The sequence below is a fragment of the Toxotes jaculatrix genome, chromosome 11, assembly GCF_017976425.1.
Source record: "Toxotes jaculatrix isolate fToxJac2 chromosome 11, fToxJac2.pri, whole genome shotgun sequence".
NCBI lineage: Eukaryota > Metazoa > Chordata > Actinopteri > Toxotidae > Toxotes > Toxotes jaculatrix.
This window is the reverse complement of record NC_054404.1, coordinates 22810725-22831968: the sequence shown is the minus strand read 5'-3', so window position 1 is coordinate 22831968 and position 21244 is coordinate 22810725. Positions and strand designations below refer to the sequence as shown.

Here is a 21244-nt window from a genome sequence, read left to right as displayed (position 1 = left end):
GAATAGTTTTTATTTATGAGTAAACTTCTTACAAAGTGCAGGAAAGAGAAAAAAAAATACTAAATCAAACCAGTATTTGCTGTGACCCCCCTCTGCCTTTAAAACAGCCCCAGTCCTCCTCATACACCTGCTCACAGTTGTTCAAGATGCTCGGCAGGTAGGTTGTTCCAAGCATCTTGGAGAAGTTGCCACAGTTATCCTGTGGATTTAGTCTGTCTCAGTGTCTTCTGTCTCTGTATGTGATCCCAGACTGACCCCATGATGTTGAGAACAGGGCTCTGTAGGACTCCTTGTTCCTCTTGTCTTCAAAGATAGTTCTTTATGACCCTGGCTGTGTGTTTGGGCTTGATCAGGGGGCTCCCTGATGGGACTGCGATGGATAAGAATCTGCTTGTATTTCTCTGCACTAAGGAAACTAATTTTCACAGAATCCCCAGACCCATTTGTAGCTTCAAACCTGAAAGGAACCTCCACTATGCTTCACTGTTGCCAGCAGACAATGATCCTTGTAGCGCTTTCCAGCCCTTTGGTTCACAAATTGCTCCTCTTAGAGCCAAATATTTCGAATTTTGACTCACCGGTCCAGAGCACCTGCTGCCATTTTTCCACAGCCCAGTTCATGTGTTTTGGTGCACAGGTGAGGCTGCTGGCTTTGATTCCACATTGGAGGAATGTTTTTTTGGCTGTAAGTCTTCCAGAAACACCACTTCTGACCAGACTTCTCTGAACTGGACATGGCGTATCAGGGTCCCACTGGTCTCTGTGAGTTCTGATGGACACCTTGGTGTGTCTTTCGTCTGCTGCACTATCTGAGGTGTTCTGCTTTATTGGCTGACCGCTGTGTTTCCAATCCTTAGCCTCGCATGTGTCCTTCTTAGACAGCACATCTGGGAACACCTGTCTGCTGCCAGATTTCTGCCTGGCTGAACACCTCGTGACTTGTTGCCGTGGCGTAAGACCCTTAGATGAAACAGTCACTTCTTCAGCAGCCTCATCTTTTCAGTCTGGCTGTCCCAGACAAGGTAACAGAAGTTCAATACTTAGTAGGTCACTTCACTTGTCATGTGTGTGTTAATTTTCAGGAGCTTTTGACACTGTGAAATGCATCAACACAGAAAATTCCTTGCAACATAAAGGATGATATAAACTTCAGACTCCAATATAATTTGACTTACAAGATAATTGTACAGGACATAGCTGCACCAGTTTACCCCACATGATCAGGATATTAATAAATTGTTTGTGCACATTTGTGCAGACAGCATAAAAATTAAATATCACATTTGTCAGCACAGGCCTCAGCAGCCCATGAACGCCCAACTGACTCCAAAGTGCTGACTCATTCATTTGCACATCCTTTGTGCGGCAAAATAAATATTTTCGCTTCATTAGTTCTCATGTTATGAGCATTACGAGTCAGATAAATAACTGTGACATAATAATAAAGCACAACTGTTTTCCTTGCACAAAATGAGCACAAACGACGTCCAAATGAATGAGACCCTTTGGAGTCATCTGGGTGTTAATGGGTGATAAATCTGGTGCTTAAGTCACAGTTGTGGGGGCTGCATCAACGGTTGTTGTTAGTTTCAGACACAGGCGATCCAACAGTAACACACACCTGACTGCAACACTGGCTCAGAGGTACTGGAGTACATCTGGCTGTTACATAACGACCTATGCATGCTGTCTATGGCAGACAAAGTGAGGAGAGAACATGAGCTACCTTCCACCGCTGATCAGGTGAGAGTCCGTCAGGACAAAGTGACACACATCACCATTGTGGCCTGAGTAGATTTCAAATGGGTTACGCTGGAGTCTCCCAGAGTCTCGGCGCACGTGGTACGCTCCAATCTCAGAGGCCTGAGATAGATACAGTACATCTCCATCCAGCTGCAACCATGGCAACAGTCTGAGGAAAAGGAATATAAGAATATAAAAGAGAAAGAGAAACACACTTAATCCCTCTCTTTCCAAGAGTTAAATAAGAAGATGGACGTCAGTCTCATGTCTGTGTGTTTACAACGGAATCAGGATGTTAGTGGTTAGCCTAGCTTAGCCCCACAGGAGTGGTGGAAAAAAAGGCAAATGACTCACTCACTTTGTTTTCCATTTGAGAGGAATTGCCCTTTTGCAGATCCCACCACACCAGTTTTGAGCTATCTTCACTCTCTCCTTCAGTGGGATGTGAGGATATCTGCAATTACACATACAGCTGAAGGTCACCATAAAAAAGAGAAATAGCAATAAAAAATGCCACATTATCAACAATTTAGTGTCTGCCCTCTTATTTTAGATTCCCAGACTAATCATAAACAAAATAGTAACAACAAAAGCAACATCATCCCTCAACTCCCAGAGCCACAGAGCCACAAACTTAAATACATGCAAACCTCAACAAGCTCATTAATTAGACAGAGCCCATCCTCTGTGCATCCATAGTCCTGTCCCGAAAATAGATAAGCACAGGTTGCCACATTTTAATATAATTATTTAATTTATCATTATCTTTGATCCTTCCAGTGGAAAAAATAACTATACAAAAGATGTTTCCACCAGTGCAGTGGTCTGGGTGCTGTCTGATCCATCCAGACCTGTGAATCAGGATCCAGGGAGTTAAAACCACTGATACACTGAGGTGGATTCAAGCTCACTTTGAATTAGAATATCTGAGAAACAAGATCTGATCTCAACCTTGAGGTTTTGAATACACTGGGCAGGATCACGTTAGGTAGACATTAGTTAATCTATGCTGTTTAACTTTCGCGTATAATGGAGAACAAGCTGATCAGCGCAGTGCAAGATTATATAAGATCTCTTCATCAATTTGAATACCAGGCTCCTGCTGCCATGATAATCTACTGCCATGTGTATTTACTTCAAGCTACCTTAAATATACTACAATTATGTATGTATGTATATATGTGGGGTTTAAAAGTTGGAGATCACTTTCTCATTGACTTGACTTGAATGGGACTTTTGAACCCCACTGTGGGAATAATATACATAAATATACTGTATATTTATGTAAATATATATTTGTGTGTGTGTGTGAAATGTGTATAAATGACAATAAAGCTGAACCATTTCATGCTTCCTTATGCTAATGACTCACATCCAATTTAACAACATTCCAATTCCCAAACATTTACATGTGGGGAAAGAACAAATCAAAGCTCTGCACACATTTCATGAATCAGAGCAGTTTTCTTATTTTTCTTTGACTCAAAAAAAGAATTTAAGAGAAAAAATTCATGAATAGAAAAGGTAGAAAACATGTTGTTTGGATCAGGAGATGCAGCCACACCTCATGAAACAGGTTCAATTTAAAATACACTGTGCATCAGACAGTGTGTTGTGGTGGTAGGGTATAAGGCTGAGGATGTGTTTTCAAATAAGCCTCACAGCTTGTAAAAGGACCCCTAACACAGATGATGACATGAGAAGCAGAAGCTGGGTCCAGGTCGTGTGTGTGTGTGTGTGTTCTGATACTGATAATGATGCCACGTTTGTCTGAGGCCTACGGGCCTGTGTGCAGGAGCAGCCGACGCTCATCCAGAACAGCGTAATCCTTCTCATGTGTGGAGTGAGCCCATGCCAGAGGGGAGGACAGAGAACAGGAGGAAGCAGCTTGAAGCTGTCTCGCTGTGAGGATCTACAGGATGTCTCAGCAGGACCGACAACTGCCATTACACCACCACCTGCTTCTCTGAGGCGAGCAGAGAACGGGGGAAAGGCCTGAACGATGACACAGGGATGCCAGTGTGGCTCAAGCTGTTGAGTGCTCCTAAAGGATAATTCTGATTTATAATACCTAGACATCATAATATTCACAAGCTTCCCTGGTGGTCTAGGGGGTAAGATGCCAGCCATGAACCCAAAGTCCCTGCTTCGCATAAAGCTGGGGATGTCTGACATTATGTCTTCTCTACTCTCATCTCCTAGATCCAGCTCTCTCTACCATCAGGAATCTAGGAAAGGCATAAAATTCCATGAAAAACAAAACCTTAGTCCTCAGCAGTTAACTACAGGTCAGCCCAAAGCTACATTACAAGCTGGGCAAAGCGGGTGACTGCTCAGGGGCCCCAAAAGCCCCAGGTTCGCTCTGTATGTTTTGGGTCTCTATAATTTGATTAATCACACACTGAAGTATATCACCATACTATCCACAAACACGGGTCCTCCACCCTCCATTCTGTGATCCCCAGTCTTGTACAGGTGTGTCAAAATCTAGTTTTAAGAGAGAGCTTTTAATTTGTTCTAAGCTGTGTTTTATCAAATGACTTTATTTTTTTATGCGTCAGTAAAGAACAGACAGAAAACAGTGAATAAAATGTGGGAAAATAGTGTAAAATATTCATCATTATTCCCCTGGTCTCAAAAATGTCCAAACTATTACTCAGTTATCCAAATAATTGCCAGTTCATTTTCTTTCAGTTCTGTTATTAATTACTCGACCAAAGCTTTCAGCCCTAGAGCTCTGGTTGGTTTCTGGGTGCCAGAGTAATTAATGAAGTTGTGACATACAGTGGGGGCCAACAACAAATCCTTAACCCGGGGGGCCTCTGGGGAGTCAATCCAACTATGCTACAGCCACAGACTGGTGTGCCATGGTGGCCCTGCCGGGGTGGTTCAGTGTGACCCGGGCTACAGGTGCAGCCAGTGGTGGCTCCTCACAGACTTGACAGGCTAACGCTGACAGGCTAACGCTGACAGGCTAACAACACAGCTGCTTTTCTCAGCACTGCCATCTTACATGTCCGTGCCGTCCCGACTGATCCCCGTGTTTAGAAACTCTTTGGCGATCCTCCTCCACACAGCGTCCCGGTTTACAAAGCGGTAAACGCTTTTACAGACTTGAGAGAGACGACTGAGAGACCTGCAGTCCAAATAAGACAAGATGTGATAGAGGACATCCTCTGGCAGCTGGAGTAAGAGCATGGTCTGCCCGCTGGCAGCACTGCCGCTCCCCCCTCACACACTCTGTGTCCGGCTCTCGGTGTGTGTTGTCCCCGTACAAGCTGCTCCTCGGTAAAACAAAAAAACAAAAAAAACGGGAGTTAAACCAAACAAACTGTGCACCATCTTTCACTGAGCAGCCGCGCACAGGAAACAGGAAGTAGCTCCCACACTCAGCTGTTGACGACGGCGACACGTCACTGGGCGCGATGACGTATGGTGTAATAGTAATAATACTCAAAAATAAAGGGAATGCTTTGAATAATATAATCGAGGTGTTAAAATATATAAACAGATTTTGTTTCATCTTAGAGTTAGCGATGATTGTTGAAATCTAAGCTTTCTGTGTACAAAATCTAACTGGCCAACTTTCACAGACAAGCTCCCTCAGCCTGGACCTTGGTATAAACACAATTTCAGTGCACACTGATACTGTACAATACTGTATATCCATATTATGTGGAAAATTAGGCTATATCATATTTGTTGGTGGGTGCGTTGGTATACAAAAACTTCAGAATACTGTATATGGTCCATTTTCAGAATACCCTCAGATTTGTTGCAGCAGTCAGACCAAAAGAATATGCAATTGAACATTAGACCTTTGCGACATATGCCACTTGATGCAGTTCCCACTGGGTCTCTGCTGGTTAATTGCTGGAGCCAATCCCAGTTGACATTGGGTGAACCTGGACAGGTCTCCAGTCAATCACAAAAAAAAAAAAACTCAAAAAAACACTTTCACATACCTACCTATGAGCAATTCAGAGTCGTCAGTCAACCCAACCTACATGTCTTTGGGCTGTGGGAGAAAACCCATGCAGGCTGAGGGAGAACATGTAAACTCCACACAGAAAGGCCCCTGGCTGGCCAGCGGGTTCAGTCCCAGAACCCTCTTGCTGTGAGGTGACAGACCACTGCACCACCATGCATATAATTTAATTTGAACTGAGTGAACATCAGTGAATAGACTTCAGTGGTCTTGATGGACGCAAGTCTCCATTTTCTTTAATTAAAATTAATATGAATGTCTTCTAGTAGTAGTAACAAGTTCCTGATTTGACTTATTCCTCTGTGCCATAGAGCTCCGTTGTTGTTAAAAACACTTCATTGAGCCACGCTGTTACACTGGGTGACATGTACCTTCATTACCATGAACACACACACTGTAGTTTTTTTTTTTTGACTCAGTCCCACACACACCGTCCTGCTGCCCCAAATACTCACTAGAGCACCAAATGTGCACTGCTGAACATAGTCCCCAAAACATGCACTGTTTCCTCCTGACTGAGAGTGACCAGCTATTTTAGGAAATCACTGAACCTTTGTTAAAGTCAAAACTATATATTTATACATTTGTTAGTTTTTTGTTTTGTTTTTTTTTGATCGATGTAAGTGTGGAAGAGAGCCGGGATGGTGGGACAGACGCTGGCGCTGTTGTGTTACGCGTCATGCTTCTGATTCTGGAACGCCAGCATGCTATCTAAAATCACACACTGGGGCAAGATCATGTCGACTTTGTCTGGTTCATTGTAGACAAGCAAAGCTGATGTAATAAGGCAATAGAGCAGGTTCTCTGTTTAAAGGAGCTAAACACGTACATCTACTGTAGGAATGGACAATGGTCTTGGAGCTGAGAGCCACAGACAGAGTGGGGATGTAAGAAAATAATGAGACAGATACTAACACATTGGGGTTTGTTGAATAAGAAAATTACGGATTATCTCTCAATGAAGGTTTCTTTCTAGAAAGGTGAAACATATTTGTGAAGTTTGTGAATATTTGTAGGCCTTGATATTAAAATGTGAAATCTTGATGATTTTAAAAAGTTGTGAATGGATGTGCACATACTTTTAACTTGGTTTCTTCCATATCCAGATTCCTTTCTGATCATCTTTCCAACTATGTAGTTGTAATCGCTTCTGTCTAAAAAGTCCACAATTCTGTCTTTAGTTCTCTCTGTCCTGCTGTGTGTGTGTGTGTGTGTGTGTGTGTGTATATATATATATATATATATATATATATATATATATATATATATAAATAAATATATATAAACTACCTCTCACATAACTACCAGAAGGCACCATCAGCAGTCTGAAAAAGTCAGAGTTTTAAAGGGTCAAGAAAATACTGAAAGGTCCAGAAAAAGCTAGTAGGTGGATCTCTGAATTAACAAAACTTTTCTGTTTACATTCAGTCTCTGAGAAAGGTCGGCTGATGTTTTTCAGCGTATGATAATCCCAGTGAATCCCTGTCATCGGAGAATGACTCCAGGTTTTTTTTTTGTTTCAAAGCTCAAAATATTTTTACTGGCACACACATGCATCACTGCATACATGCAGACCTTGTGCAGCAGAATGAAAGTGGAAACCAGCCCAGCACAGCCCTGAGGCCTGTTTAGCCACTAAAACTGCCAAGGTTGTGTCACGGTCAAATGACTACCAAAAGTTGATTGACCTTATGACATTTTATGAGGCGCTTAACCGTTTAGCATCAGTAGCATCAATTTGTGCTCATTCACATCATGAGGGTCCTGAAGCCTTCAGTTGCGAGTGGCATCCCTGCAGCTCTTTGATCAGCTGAGCACAACCGCACATAATTGAAATATGCAGATCGTTTTTCTTTCTTAAAGACATGTCCCCTTGTTGAAAGCTGTGTGCTCTAAAAGGCCATGTCCCAAACACTGGGCCGTCGAAAAAAATCATTTATGGTTGGTTTTCCAGCTGAACTGTCATGGCTAAAAGGAAATGAAGAGGTTGGGAGGAGGGATATGGGGAGTGGAGGGGACGTTTGGGGGTTGTGGTGGGGGTGTTTCAAGAGGGCCATGGAAGGGAGGGGGGTCTTCCCTTTTGATCTTTTTAGGGCAGCAAAGAGGGAGGGGATGGGTGTGGGGGGGGGGGGGGGGTGGCTCTGCCTGAGCTGGCAAACACATTTAGCTGGTAATTGTTCAGATCAGACTGACAATCAGTCTTGGAAATGCACGGACAAACAAAAGTTTACAGCTCCAATTGGAAAAGTCAACAGGTCTCGCATAAGGCCCGTACATAAACAATGAAACTGTCGAGCTGGAGCTTCACTTTGATCAGTTGTTTGCGTTTCAATTATCCAGCCTGGTTCGACTGCTGGCTTTGTTAACACTGCTGAATGGGGGCTTGGGTTTAATGGGCTGCCTGTCATTTTTGATAGAGAATCCATCCACCTTACCGCTTCTGCACTCAGTACATCTGAACGTCCTCAGACAAGTGTTAGGCTGCAGTCATACCGAGATTTGTCTCGCAATTAAACAACGCAATGAGCTGTGTTGGTGGGTTTTGTGTTGTTTCATGTACTGGTGAGATCGTGAAATGACCAGTCCGGTTGAAGGAAGGGACTTGCATGTATGTGACTGGTCAACCCAGGACTTTGTCGGATGACGTCACATTGTGACAAAAGCTAAACCAGGTTTAACTTTATTGCCACACAGTGTGGCATAAATTTGGATGACCACTGACCCCCTCGGCCCCAGTGCTTTGATTCTTGTCATTATATAGTGTAAATTTGTTTTGTCTTCTAAAGTAACATCATGCAATTGTAGTTTCTTACGATTCAGTGTGTGAGGTGAGTCGTACAAATAAACCTATAAGAGCCTTCTAAGACTAGCCCTTATGAACAATGTCTCTGCGTGATTCCCCACAACTGCCACTTCAAAAGACTGGGCCTGGGTATGGAACGTTAGTACTTAGTGAGTGCGAGCTGTAATGTGTCTGAAGTATTAGTTTAAAATGAAGTCAGTATCATGAGGTCATGGGGTTCGTGCAACAAAATGTTCCCTATGTGTTTGAATTCGTGATGATAGTGGTATCAGGTGTTCCAACGTGGAGTCCAAATACAAATTTCCCTTCCTATGGTGACAATAAAGCATGTCTTATCTTATTCAGGATTTCAGAAGCCTCAAATTCTCCTCACAGGTTGTTAAAACCTCCAAAGTCTAAGAAAAATACAGAGGAAATTACTTTTTATATTTGACAAAAAAAAGTGCTGTACTGAAACTCAGGTGTTGTTACCACTACCACAAATATTCAGCTCTGAGAAAAGGTTAAACTGCCGATGATAGCACTGTGATGCACGAGGAAACCTCTGATTTCATTGTTTTGTTGTGATCAAACACTTGATTTGCAAATTAAGAATAACCAACAATAGGTACACACATACCTTTTTACATTTTACACACACTGTAAATGTATATGAGAAGTAGTTCCACAGTACAGTCAACACCAAAGCATAAAAACCAAACACACAATGACATAACAAAAACACCACGTCAACTGTAAGAACAGAAAAAGGAAACATACCTCATTTTGAAACTTAATAAAATATCAATACTTTACTTTGAAAACTATCTATCTGAATTTATGTGGTTTGAATATCCCCTTTTGAAATTTTAAAATGTGTTCAGGGCTCATTAATTCAGGTGAAACAATTCAAGTGTCCAATACTGAAAAAAATATTAAAGTTACTCCGGTTCAGTTAGTCACATTTGGATCGACAATTGTTTACTTAAAGAATAGGATATCTTGATATTTCAAGACCGAGTCCAAGTACTCTGAGCAGTTACTTTATTTCTGAAGGGGAAACAATTCCAAAGGCCTGTCCATGTCTGATGAACTGGAAAATCATATTTTTGACAAATGTTCTTAGAGAACCTTCAGATAACTATTGTTAAATGACTGTTTTCAGCTTTTCCTCCGATACCTCTTTTCCCAGTCTGTACCACGTGGAAGTGGAAGTCAGCCCAGAGGGACAATCCTCATCTTAAAGAGAGTTTCAGAGCAAATACAAGTGGCTGGAGGTTGTAAGTGCTTTTTGATGGGGGGGCAGCTTCTGTGTCGGCTTGTGGCATTCTGGGCTGCTTAGGGAGGCAGGGTCGCGTTCCCTGGTCACCCCTGCTATTCTACAGCCTCCACGGGGGAGAGGGGTGGAGGCAGGGGTTAAATTGCTCCCTAAGCAAATGAAGAAGGTAGCTCTGTTTGTTTATCTTGGGTTAAGGACGATGGTTGCAGCTCAATAAAATGGATGAAAGTGATGTTCCCCCTGTTTTTTTCCACGCTGGAATTGCTCCACATTTGCATGGCAGCACTGGCGACACAGAAGGTGTGATTTTTCCCACAAGTCATTTCTTCTCTGGGGTTCACTCTGACTCTGCAGACACTAGAGGCAGCGGTGGGGGCTGTAATAGAGAGGGCAAACTAGGGCCCTAATTCCTTCAGTTTACACAAAGTCTACTGGTCCAAAATCCTGGATTTGAGAAGCAACATTGCATTGATCAGTATTTTTCTATTGCTATCAGGCGACGTCATTGAGTTGTCACAAAGCACCGACTTTAATTGATTGATCTGGTGTCTGTAAGCATCTATGGGAAGTCCTCAGTGACAAATCCCTGTGTTAATCCAAAGTGGAAGGAGTTAAGCAGATTAATGTCAACTACTGTCAGGAGCATTTAATTCAGTGCTTTAGGTCAGACAGCCGTTCGTAGGTCAGGATTAATTAGTGAAGCAACTCGTACATTTTTCAGCTGTGTAATCTCACAGTGTGTGTATTTTAAAAAGAGTGTTTTTATCAATCCAACAGTCGTAATGGCTGGTGTTTTATTTGTGTAATACGCCCGTTAACATGAGCCAAAGTGTGGTTTTACACTTCAAGTCTATCGTCCTCTGTTTTACGTACATATGTACAGTGTATGTATGTGTATTGGGATATGAGTGCTCCCAAATCCTGGGTGACGTACTGTGCCTGAACGCCTCCTGTGTGACACAGAAACTGAGGAAACCTGATTCATTTGATATTTTTCAGTATGATTGAAATACCTTTCTTTAATATTCATTTGAGTGGAAACTCTCTCTCTCTCTTCTGTCCTGTTACAGGACAGAAACAACACAAAGGATAGAAGAAATCCAAATTATCAGCAGTAAAACTGCACCAATTAGTCAATTAATCAATTAGTCTGATAGAAAATTAATCTGCAGCTAATCTGAAAGATGCAAATAACTGATCTGCATCTTTTTCTCTCTCTATACAGTTGTACCCTGCCTGTTATACTATCCCGACCATTCACAGGTTCTTGTAGTATTTCCAGGGTTGGTACAATGAGCACACGACCATGTAGTGTATAATTACATCTAATCAGAGTCCTGATTCAGCTGTCAACAGCCCTGTGTAAATCTATTTTTAATTACTTGTAGAGGGACTAAAATCAGTTTACACACACTCATCTAAACAGACATTTTTTTAGCTTGGAATTAAATGTGTGAAAATGTCTGTGCAGTTAATAGCAGAAGTTGCCAGGCTCCTGAGAACTCCAGCACAACAGTGAGCAGTGAGAGAGGAGAGTCTGCAACAAATGTCCTGTTGAAGGAACTTTATGGCCAACTTTCAGTCAGCAGCGCTGGAGCTATTTGCTCTCCTGCTGGCAAACAAACACACAAACTAACACAGAGAAACTGAACCCCCCCCAACACTCACACACACACACACACACACACACACACACACACACACACACACACACACACACACACACACACACACACACACACACACACACATTCAGCAGAGGTTTTCCTCAACAGAACTGGTGCTTCTTAGACAGACTATTATTTAGTTCAGGTTAAAGTACAACAAACAATGTTATCATGTGTCAGATCGTCATATCAGAGGCAGACGACACTAACTGGCTAATATCGGACAACAGCAACTGGCAAAGCAATATAGTGATCTAACTCTCTCTCACACCAACATACCTACAAAGACACACACACTAGTGCATGTCGGGACTGTTCGATCAGATTAAACGGTGTGGTGTTAAAAGGCGAGAGATGAAAGAATAACAGTGGAGATACTGAGAGTTACAGAACCTGAAGGAAGCTAAAGCCTAAAAACAAACACAGTGGTATCATCACCACAACAGCACAGCGCTCTGACACTGACATGCTGCTATCTGCTAAAAAGGAAGGGGAGGGTGGGGTGTGGGGTGGGGGAGCTTCATGACTTCAAATGACCTTGTTATCCCTGTTGGGATCAGTCTAAGAATACCCTCCCTGTTAGCTTTCCCTGGTCAGGTTTCATGTGGGGAGAAACCTCAGCGGCCGCAGCGTTTCCTCTCTGTTCGGTTAAGAGGTGTTGGTGTGAGAAGGTTAAAACTGACACTAGAGAAGAAGAATGTTTACTTCTCAACAAACCTCCAAAAGAAAATAAGAGAAAACTCAAAAGCATTCTATCGATAATGTATTAGACAGATGAAGCATACAGTGGGGCATGGCATCAGTAAGGGGGGGGGTCAGGTTCAGACTTGAACTGGTCCTGGGTCTGTGCACGACACAAGCAACACCTGCTCCATCATCAGGCAAAGGGCAACAAATTACTGAGGGATATGGCCTGGAGGCAGCTCTGCTGGCTACTCAGCTTTTCCTTGAATTAGCCAGCCCTGGACAAATTTCACTACTGCCACTTTTATACACATTCAGACTACGTCTACATAAATATTAAAATATTAAACAGTGTTTTCATGTGGTAAGGATCTGTCCACACTGACAGATTCTCCAGGTGCTTTTAACAGAGGGCTCTGTCCACAGTGAAACACCTGAACAACAACAATCTTTTCACTTAAACAACAAAACTGCATCACAGCCAACATCTGGTGAGGAGTGAGACAGACAACTGATAATATCTGCATTTTCAGTTGTTGCAGCGTTTAGTATAAATCCAGGTTAATAAGAACAGCTGTGCTGTGTGTTCAGAGATATGAAAATTTAAACTGACGGATCACAGAGAATTGACCAAAGGTTGTGTTCTGAACATCACTGAGCAGCTCATGTCATCATTTTGCAAAATCTCTGTTTACCCAGAATGAACATGGGAATAAATTCTTCATATATGAGACTGCCAGTGAATTTGATTTTAGGGTTTTCAGGGATTTGTGTGTGTTAATTAAGGAGTCACCGAGACCTTGCACACTGATCTTATTTTAGAAATTCCATACTTCAGTAAGGTGATCCATACGAATTCTATTCACCTCCACTGTACTGACAGATCTCTAAACCTGGACAAATAAAACTACACCCATCTGCACAGAGCAATACCACCAGAGGGAAGAGAGAACATATGTTGTAAGCGCAGCCAACCTTTAATTAAAGGTTTTCCAAGTGAACAAGCACAGAGCAAGTGTTCGACTCGGGTTTCAATTGAATTGGATAAAGAACCTGAGCAAACTTTCAGTGTTAACCACAGTTTCCGGTCTCGGGTCACGTTGGGTCTGTCTGGCACCTGTTTCCAGCTCTGGTCCACTTGTTGCTGGTCGCTTCAGTTTGAGTTTGTATTTTTTTGAATGGCTGGGTTGTATTTTAGTTTCAGCTACAACATTTACAGGCTAAGGGCAAATGCTCAGACCTGTAATTACTAGCGTCTACTGCTATTGCCACTGTGCAGGAAGACACGGATGGACAGCTCATAAACAAGCTGATGGTACAGAAACATTAAACTAATGATCTGTGATTTAGATTTGACAACAACCAGAGCCCTGTCAGGGCTATGCTGACTGCACAGTTAGCATTGCTTAATAGATCGACTGCTGTTGGCTTGTTCACAAATCTCATGACTTCATACCGAGTGTACAGATGTTGTTTGTCAAGACACTGTGAAGACATGGTACAGTAACTGGAACATACATGCTATAGATAGCTTTCCTATGACTGTTGCTACAGTTAGTTGTGAATTTACCGATTTTTAGTTTTAGCCTCTGTTTCAGGAAAAGTTCATTGAAACATTTTACATTAAAAGACAATGTTGCGAAAAACCACAAAACCAGAGCAGCAAGTGCACAAGTGTAAGATGCATGGAAGAAAAAAAAAAAAACTATAAAACTATAAATCTTTCTCTCTGTTTAATAACTAGTGTGCACAGATTACTAATTTGGGCCTTTGAAATAATCATATGTGCACACACATGAATGGAACATAGAATTAATCTGATATCTGATGGCCCTTAATCATGCTGTTAAAATCTTACCAATATTAGTTCATTCTGTGTTTTGCACACACATTCTTGAGATTATAACTCATTTGTGTGCACAAACTAGTTTCTTATTTCCTCTACAGCACCTTACAGGCTCAGTAAAGGTGCTATCACCAAGCACCAAGTTAAAAAGCATTTACACACAGCGAAGAATGTATGCATAGAGGATAAGATTTGTCAGGACACTTATGTGTGTCTCTTCAGCTTTTCACAGATGGGTCCAAAGCAGGCATGTACCAAACAAGAGTTTAATATCAGTATTCTAATGTACATTTATTACACATTTTAAATAAATATTCCATCCTTAAAATTATTTTACACATCCTCAAATAAAAATATATTTATATATGTATAAAAACAGACATTCAGGGAGCAACAAGAACACAAGTGGACGAGGGGTAGCGGGTGTGTCGAGGGGGTTCCTTACACTTCAATGCATTTTGTACACATCAACATTACAGTCAGAACAGGAAACCTGTGATTATCAAATGTAGCTGCCACATTGTTCCATCAGACGCTGTTAAAGCTCTGTTTGCTTGAACTGTGTGAGAAAGATTCAGAACGAGCCCAGTCAGGACGCAGCATCGAGCAAAAAAGCTTAAACACCGCAGCGTCATGGCCGCGTGCTTACGCAACGTTTACTGACCCTGGCGCTCCACGACGCAGTGTGTGACAGTTTGTGTCTCTGAACGCAGCGTTCCCTGGCAGTGCGGTCAATCAGGGCCCTTCAAGTCTCCTTGAGCAGCAGGCGAGAGTCCAAAAAATGACTCCACTGGTCAAAATGACATAAAAAAACAACACAACGCACTCTACTAAGATATCCCCGATTAGTCGGACAATGAGTTATGTGCATCTAAAAACAAACTTTACTTTTTTTCTTTCTTTTTGTTTTTTTTTTAAACACAGGTCAGTACTAAAAGTCTGGAGTACAAAAATAGATTTCTCATTTTTTTTTTGTCTATGTACAGCCTTTTTTTTTTACCTTGAGAAAAATAGAAAACAAACTACATATTAAGATATAGTAATGCTCAGTATAAAAAATGTCTCTAGAGGTTTTTTGTGGAAAGCAGAGGAATGTGTCGGCTGCTGCTACTTCAGTCAGTCTGTCAGTTTCTCCTCTTTCTCTCTCTGTCTTTTCTATCTTCCTCCTCCTCAGCGCTGTGACGAGTACCGTGTGCGTTTAGTCCTTTGATTGAAGGGGTAGTGGATGAAGTCGAAAGGCCGGTGGTGGCTCGGGTGGGCGGGCTGCTGCCCCTTCGGCAACCTCTTCATGAAATGGACTTCGCGCTGGTGCTGGCGCGTCCGGGAGCCTTTTCGTGGCCGCCCGCGGCGGGTGAAGGCCATGTACCAGCCCTCGTAGCGGGCGTTCCTCAGCGCTGTGTAGTTGTTCTCCAGAACAATCTCAGTGAAGATACAGTCGCGGCCTTGTCCGTTTTTCTGCAGAGACACACGCACACACAGAAAAACAGTTAGTGGGAATGATCAGAGAAGAGTCCTCGATGAAGATTTACAGATGGGAAATATTAGATGTATAAAGGCTTCCCTGTGCAGCCTGTCCACTGCACACACACACACACACACACACACTCACATAGCCCTCCCCACATACATGCAGCATATGCTACAGTCATTACAGATCAGAGAGAGGGGGATGACAGTAAGCGATGACTCTTCTCCCCCTTCAGCAAACATCCAGCAGTCCTCGTGGGTCAGTAGCCACAGGACGGATCCTCCAGCCATAAAGCCTTAATCAACCCCCAAGGGTCACTTTCACTCCTGCTTTGATTTCCTGTTGCATTTGTGCTTAAATTTAACCAACCAGCTCTGCTTGAATTGAATAACAATCCATAGACCTTTAAAGACATCTCACCAGTTCACTGCTGTGTTCAGGTGAGGCCCCTTTAGATCAGGTTGCTGACTTTTAGACAAAAGTGCAGCTCAGGGATGAGACGCTATATAAAAAGGTGGGTGAGGTGTGACCTCCACTTGGCGATATCATCAAGTTAAAAAAAAAAAAACCTGTTTCCATTAGTGATGAATTGTACAGTAAGGTCAGCTGAAACAGCATAACTACACTTGGACACTCAGTGCTAGCCTACAGTAACAAGCTCCCACCTTTTTGGACAAAATAGTGTGTTAAAAATAGTCATGGTACACCCAAGTGCACGCATACGTCCAAAAGACACACTCTCTGTTCATTCTTTCTCCCTTGAAAACACACACACACACACACTGGGGTTGGGGCAGGCTGTGACTGGGCCGGTAGCTCAGGGCAGATGGTGTACGAGGCAGGGTGCTGGGTGGGTGGAGGGGAGTATGTGTGTAAGTGTGTGAGTGTGTGTGTGTGTGTGTGTGTGTGTGTGTGTGTGTGTGTGTGTGTGTGTGTGTGTGTGTGTGTGTGTTTGATGAGGGGGGGGCTGGCAGCTCTGTTTATTAGCCATCATAGAGAGAGAGGGGCACTGAGAAGCCTCAGCCTGGAACACACACCCACACACTCACAGAGCAGCGAAGTGTATATATCTATATATATGTATATATGTAAAGAAATCATGTAGGGTTAGCTAACACACAAATATCATTAGCCTTTTAACACTCTGCTGTAAAACACCTCGTAGGTTAAATTAGTGCAACATGATAAGAAGATAGTATAATAGGCCACTACCATCATGTGACACTAAAGCTGCCTCGTTGATTTGAAAATCTGATCTGCAGGTTGGAATGATGCCTTAATTTTCTTATTGTTAACAAATCTCTTTTAAACACTCAAACCAAGAATGTGTCAGTGCGTCTCTAAACCCCCTTCCCTCCCCTGTCTGTGGTTTTCAGCTCCTAGCACATTGGTTCCTACTCAAGACGGAAATCTTTCATTTAAATAGAATATTCTCAACTGTAATGTTTGTACCTTTGGTTATTTCTGGATCTGTTTCAGGTGAGGAATCATGTGTTCAGGTGCCACGCAGTGATATTAGGCTGTACACAGTCTCTCATCATCCACCGACTTTGATTCACATGGTCATAGGGAAGGTAGTCCCAGCTATTTCAGTTTGATAGATTTACTGTCAGTTTGACCTGCTTTCAAAACAACCCTCCCAGACTTGGCTGCAAATCATTCTATATTTAATTTTCTTTTTTTTTTTTTTTAACTTTTCACAAATGTAGCCTAAACCTTTGCCTCTGCTGAGGTGGACTTCTCTCCTTACCTTGCCGATGAGCTTCCCCCTCTTGTTCATGCAGATGTAGAAGCCCGTCTCAGCTCCTTTAATACGGACTCGGCTCCCAAAGGTGTCCGTCTCGACCACAAGTTTAGCTAAAGAAAACAAACAGGAATAGTTTTATGAGTCACTACAGCTGAGAGCGGGCCGGTGGGTAAAATGCTTAATATGTGATTTTAGAAAGAAATGTCTTTTTCAAGTGTTTGTCTGAAATAATCTTCAAACGTTAAAACCTGAATGAATGACTTAACAGTGCACACGTGGACATAAAAGCATCGACAACAAATGCTTGAGTGTGTTTCCAAGCATGCATACTCTCCTCACACACACACACAAACACACTAAAACCTGTGGGACCATTCCTGGGGATTCATGCTCGCTGAAATTCTTGCAAAATGATAAAACCACGTGTCTCTTGATTCTTTGAAAGCTAAAGAGGCGATCCTGGCAGGCCCATCAAGAATTCCTTTTCAAATAAATCTGCATTGACCTCACACATAAAGCTTCACATTTATCTCTGTGTCCCGAGAAGAACTGAAAGACACAGGAAATACGGACCGTTCACCAAACACAACTTTATGGAGCTTTGTGCTTTCAACTAGAGGAAAAACAACACAATGAGGGCAGATTTCATTATTTTTGAGCTGTTGCAGAATGAGGGTCAGATCCAGTCTGCAAAGTGATTTTTAGATTCTCATAGATATTGATCCAGAACATTAAAAGCCAATAGCAGACGACCTTCTACAAATCCCAATTTTAATCCACACTGGCTCATAAAAATGGTTCCATGGCGTAGACCACAGGGTCAGTGGGGTCACTGAAGATGGCCAGGACCTTCTCCACCCACCCACTGACTAACCACTACACAATTGAGAGTTATAGTTGTGGTCAGAAGCAGCAGTTACAGCTGAGCTGAATAACGAGCAGAGTCTGAGTCAAAGACACACACACACACACACACACACACACATACTTTGTCTCTCATTTCATACAAAATGACTTCAGGTGACCTGAATAGCTTGCACATTCTTGGATTCACACACACGTGCCTACAATTACGTCCTGCAACAACTACATTTGAGCTCCCTGTGCAGACAGAAAGACAGAAAACACTGTCTAACAGATGAGTTGATGTTCCTTATACAATTTCCTTAAGTCTAAATACGACAGAGATTGTAGGCCAGAGAAGCTGCAAAGCCGTACGAGGCCTGTTTGGTTCTGAGGCTGGACGGAGTGGGGTTGAAGGTGGGGGTGGAGGGGAGAGAAGGAGCTATGCAGGAAATGTTCGGGAGGTAGAAGTAAGATGACTTCTAATGGCTCTTCCAGACCTGTGGGATCTCTGGAGGATCACCTCCAGCACCATCTACAATCCACCGGACGCTTTCTGTGAGATCTGAGCTTCTTTCCCTCCAACACTACAGACTGGGATCACAGGCGGTGCAAAGAATGACTCTCTCCACCCGTCAGCAGCTTGGTTAAGAGGTAAAAGGCTTCAAGAGCACTTTCGTCCAGAAATGTCAGCATTTTGAAACATCAGAAATCAGTAAAACTGATGACTGAATGACTGAATGAACAGGGCTTCATTCAACAAATTCTGCAGCTGTGAGGATTTTAAAATAGAAATACTTTCTCTCATTGTACTTGGTGATTTACACTTTTGTATGAGAGAAATAATAATAATAGCATAATTAAATATATGACTTTTATTTTGTTGTTTTCACATCTCTGGTATTTTGCTCTTGAAATACTTCAGGCCCCTGAGATTTTGTGGCCCCTAGTTCACCATTTGACTTTGACATTACAATATTGTCCTTGAGCCATGTTAGGAAAAATTCCTGGGAATAATTTCAATCACAAAGGAAAAAAAGAAATTTAGAAGTAGAAATAAATCCACGAAACTAAACAGTAAAAAATGATTGAATAATAAAAAATTATACATTTGCAGACCAACAGAATGTGATATGGATAGATTATTTTTTTTTTTTAATTACATGTGGAAATTTAAATTGTAACTCGAACACCTGACATATTAATTGGTTGCAGGGACAATGAAGTGCGCAAAGTGGAAATGAACATTAGGTGAAATAAATCCAGACTTCTCTTTGCATTTACGCGAAAATTCAAAAAACAAAACAAAACAAAAAAAACCCAAAAAACATAAAATCATTTGCAAACTAAAGCTACAAAAATGAATTTAAACGTGGATCACAGTGGGCCACTCTCCCCTAACACTGAAAGCACCTCGGCGAGGTTTTTTTTTTCCAGGAGATTTCCCACTGTTGTTCCCACAGAAGGAGTTTGTGTCCATGTTAAACTGCGGGGTTTTCTCTTACCGTGCACGTCTCCGTCCTCGGCCATGGCGTTGATCTTCTTGTTGGGCAGGACCTGGACGTGCTTGCCGCTGGTTCGGCTGTACAGCTGGTAGATCCGGATCAACCTGTGGCTCTTGACGTCCGTCACTTTGCTCTGCTCGCTTACGTGCTGCGTGAAATTAGGCGGGGACTGATTGGTTACCTGTCAGAAATTAGATGTCATCACAATCATCAGTATGTGTACATTTGTCTTTTGTTTGTTTTATTTTATTTTATTTTATTATATATATATGATTTTTTTAAAAGCTAAAATTAAACTTCGCAAATCGCAGAGAAAAAAAAATAAATCAGCACTCAGATACTGAGAGAGAAGCCAACTGTGTGTCTGCAGTGTAACTGTAGGAAATGACTGAAGCACTTAAACACAGAGGGAAAATATACTCTAACGCAATAACAGCTTGTTGTTGTGTTTTCCCGAGTGACAAGTGTAACAAGTTCCAGGAGAGCTGCTGCCAAATGAAATTAACAGCTTCCAAAAAGACGCGCGGTGTGATTACAGGTTGTGCGTACAGGAGAATGTGCGCCACAGCGCAGAGAGAAAACACCGTGGACGGGAGCACAGCTCGACCTCTTCGCTGTTGGTGATGTGAACTTAAGTCAACATCTACTTTCACTTTATACTAAGTCTGATTTTTTAAATTCATGTCTCTCTTTCTCTTTTTCTCTCTCTCTCTCCCCGCCGCGCTCCGCTGTGATGGAATGACTGCTGCTGACGGTAACATTGGCCCTCGGTTTCTTTGAGCCCCACGACATTTTTCACAAGACTCGCAAGCATTTCCCCCTGCCCCGATGCCCCGTCTGTGCCCGCGCGTCCTGTGCCAGGGCCGGTATGTTCATCAGCAACCTGCCAGCAGGCCGCGCTCCCCCGCAGCCCGGCGCACCGTGGGAGCCATCCGATATTGTTGTATCACATAATGTTATGATGATCCCTCACCTTTTCCTGTGCATCACACGCTTTGGCTGCCATATGTTTAAGAGATTTTTTTAAAGGCTAATCCTTATTTTATTTCGCCCACATTTAAAAAAAAAAACCCGGTACATTTTGAAATATTTTATATGAAAAGAAATGAAAGCAGCGACATACCTGAGCATAGTAGCAAAATGCAAATAAGTGTAGAAACCTGCAAGGAAGAAGAATAACATGCATTAAGTCACTTAGAAGCAGAGTGAAGGAGCATTAACGGTGCGTAAAGAGTGGAAGTGGAGAAGTGAAAGCACTCACAGATAGCTGAGTCTGGATGGGATGGGTCGCATGTTGGATGGAGGTGAAAAGCTCTTCCAGTAAATTATGACCAGGATCCTTTCAGAGCTGCAAAGTCCAGCCGATGTCGTTAAAAATAAAAAAAAATAAATCAAAGAAGCGAGTCCAGAGATTTCAGCGAAATCCACAAAAAAAAGGGTCAGAGGTTCTGACAGAGAGACTCACGCACGCACGGCGGACGCATTCTTCACCAAATCAGAGTCCATCACGGACAAGCTCCTGCTCCGCTCAAACAGCTGAATGGCAGCAATTAATGTTAATTTAGCAGTAAAATAAAGACTGCCCTTTTCTTTTCAGCAGGCTACGCAGTGTCTAAGTGCACTTGCAGAGGCAGAGCTGTGCGTTGAAGTTTGGAGAAAAGCGCTGCAAAAAAAAAAAAAAAAATGTTTTTT

General features: G+C 42.4%; 2 protein-coding genes across 3 annotated transcripts in view; both read right to left on the bottom strand.

Annotated features, from left to right (window-relative positions):
* The window catches only part of fbxw4 (F-box and WD repeat domain containing 4), a 38434-nt gene extending 33318 nt beyond the window's left edge, over window positions 1-5116 (bottom strand). For both annotated transcript variants that reach the window (XR_005894899.1, XM_041049884.1), the window contains exons 1-3: window positions 4757-5116; window positions 2102-2197; window positions 1727-1912 (exon numbers count right to left, since the gene is read on the bottom strand). Coding sequence is in view for 1 of the 2 variants with exons in the window: in XM_041049884.1 (XP_040905818.1) it covers window positions 1727-1912; window positions 2102-2197; window positions 4757-4941 (467 nt within the window). In the remaining variant the exon portion in view is untranslated. The remainder of the gene's footprint in view (window positions 1-1726; window positions 1913-2101; window positions 2198-4756) is intronic.
* Window positions 5117-15159: 10043 nt separating this feature from the next.
* fgf8a (fibroblast growth factor 8a) lies at window positions 15160-20856 on the bottom strand. The gene is made up of 5 exons (XM_041049974.1): window positions 20814-20856; window positions 20676-20712; window positions 19553-19733; window positions 17208-17314; window positions 15160-15444 (listed from the first exon to the last, which is right to left on the bottom strand). The coding sequence occupies exons 1-5, from the start codon at window positions 20843-20845 to the stop codon at window positions 15160-15162; spliced, it is 642 nt and encodes a 213-aa protein (XP_040905908.1). The 5' UTR covers window positions 20846-20856.
* Between the last annotated feature and the right edge of the window lie 388 nt (window positions 20857-21244).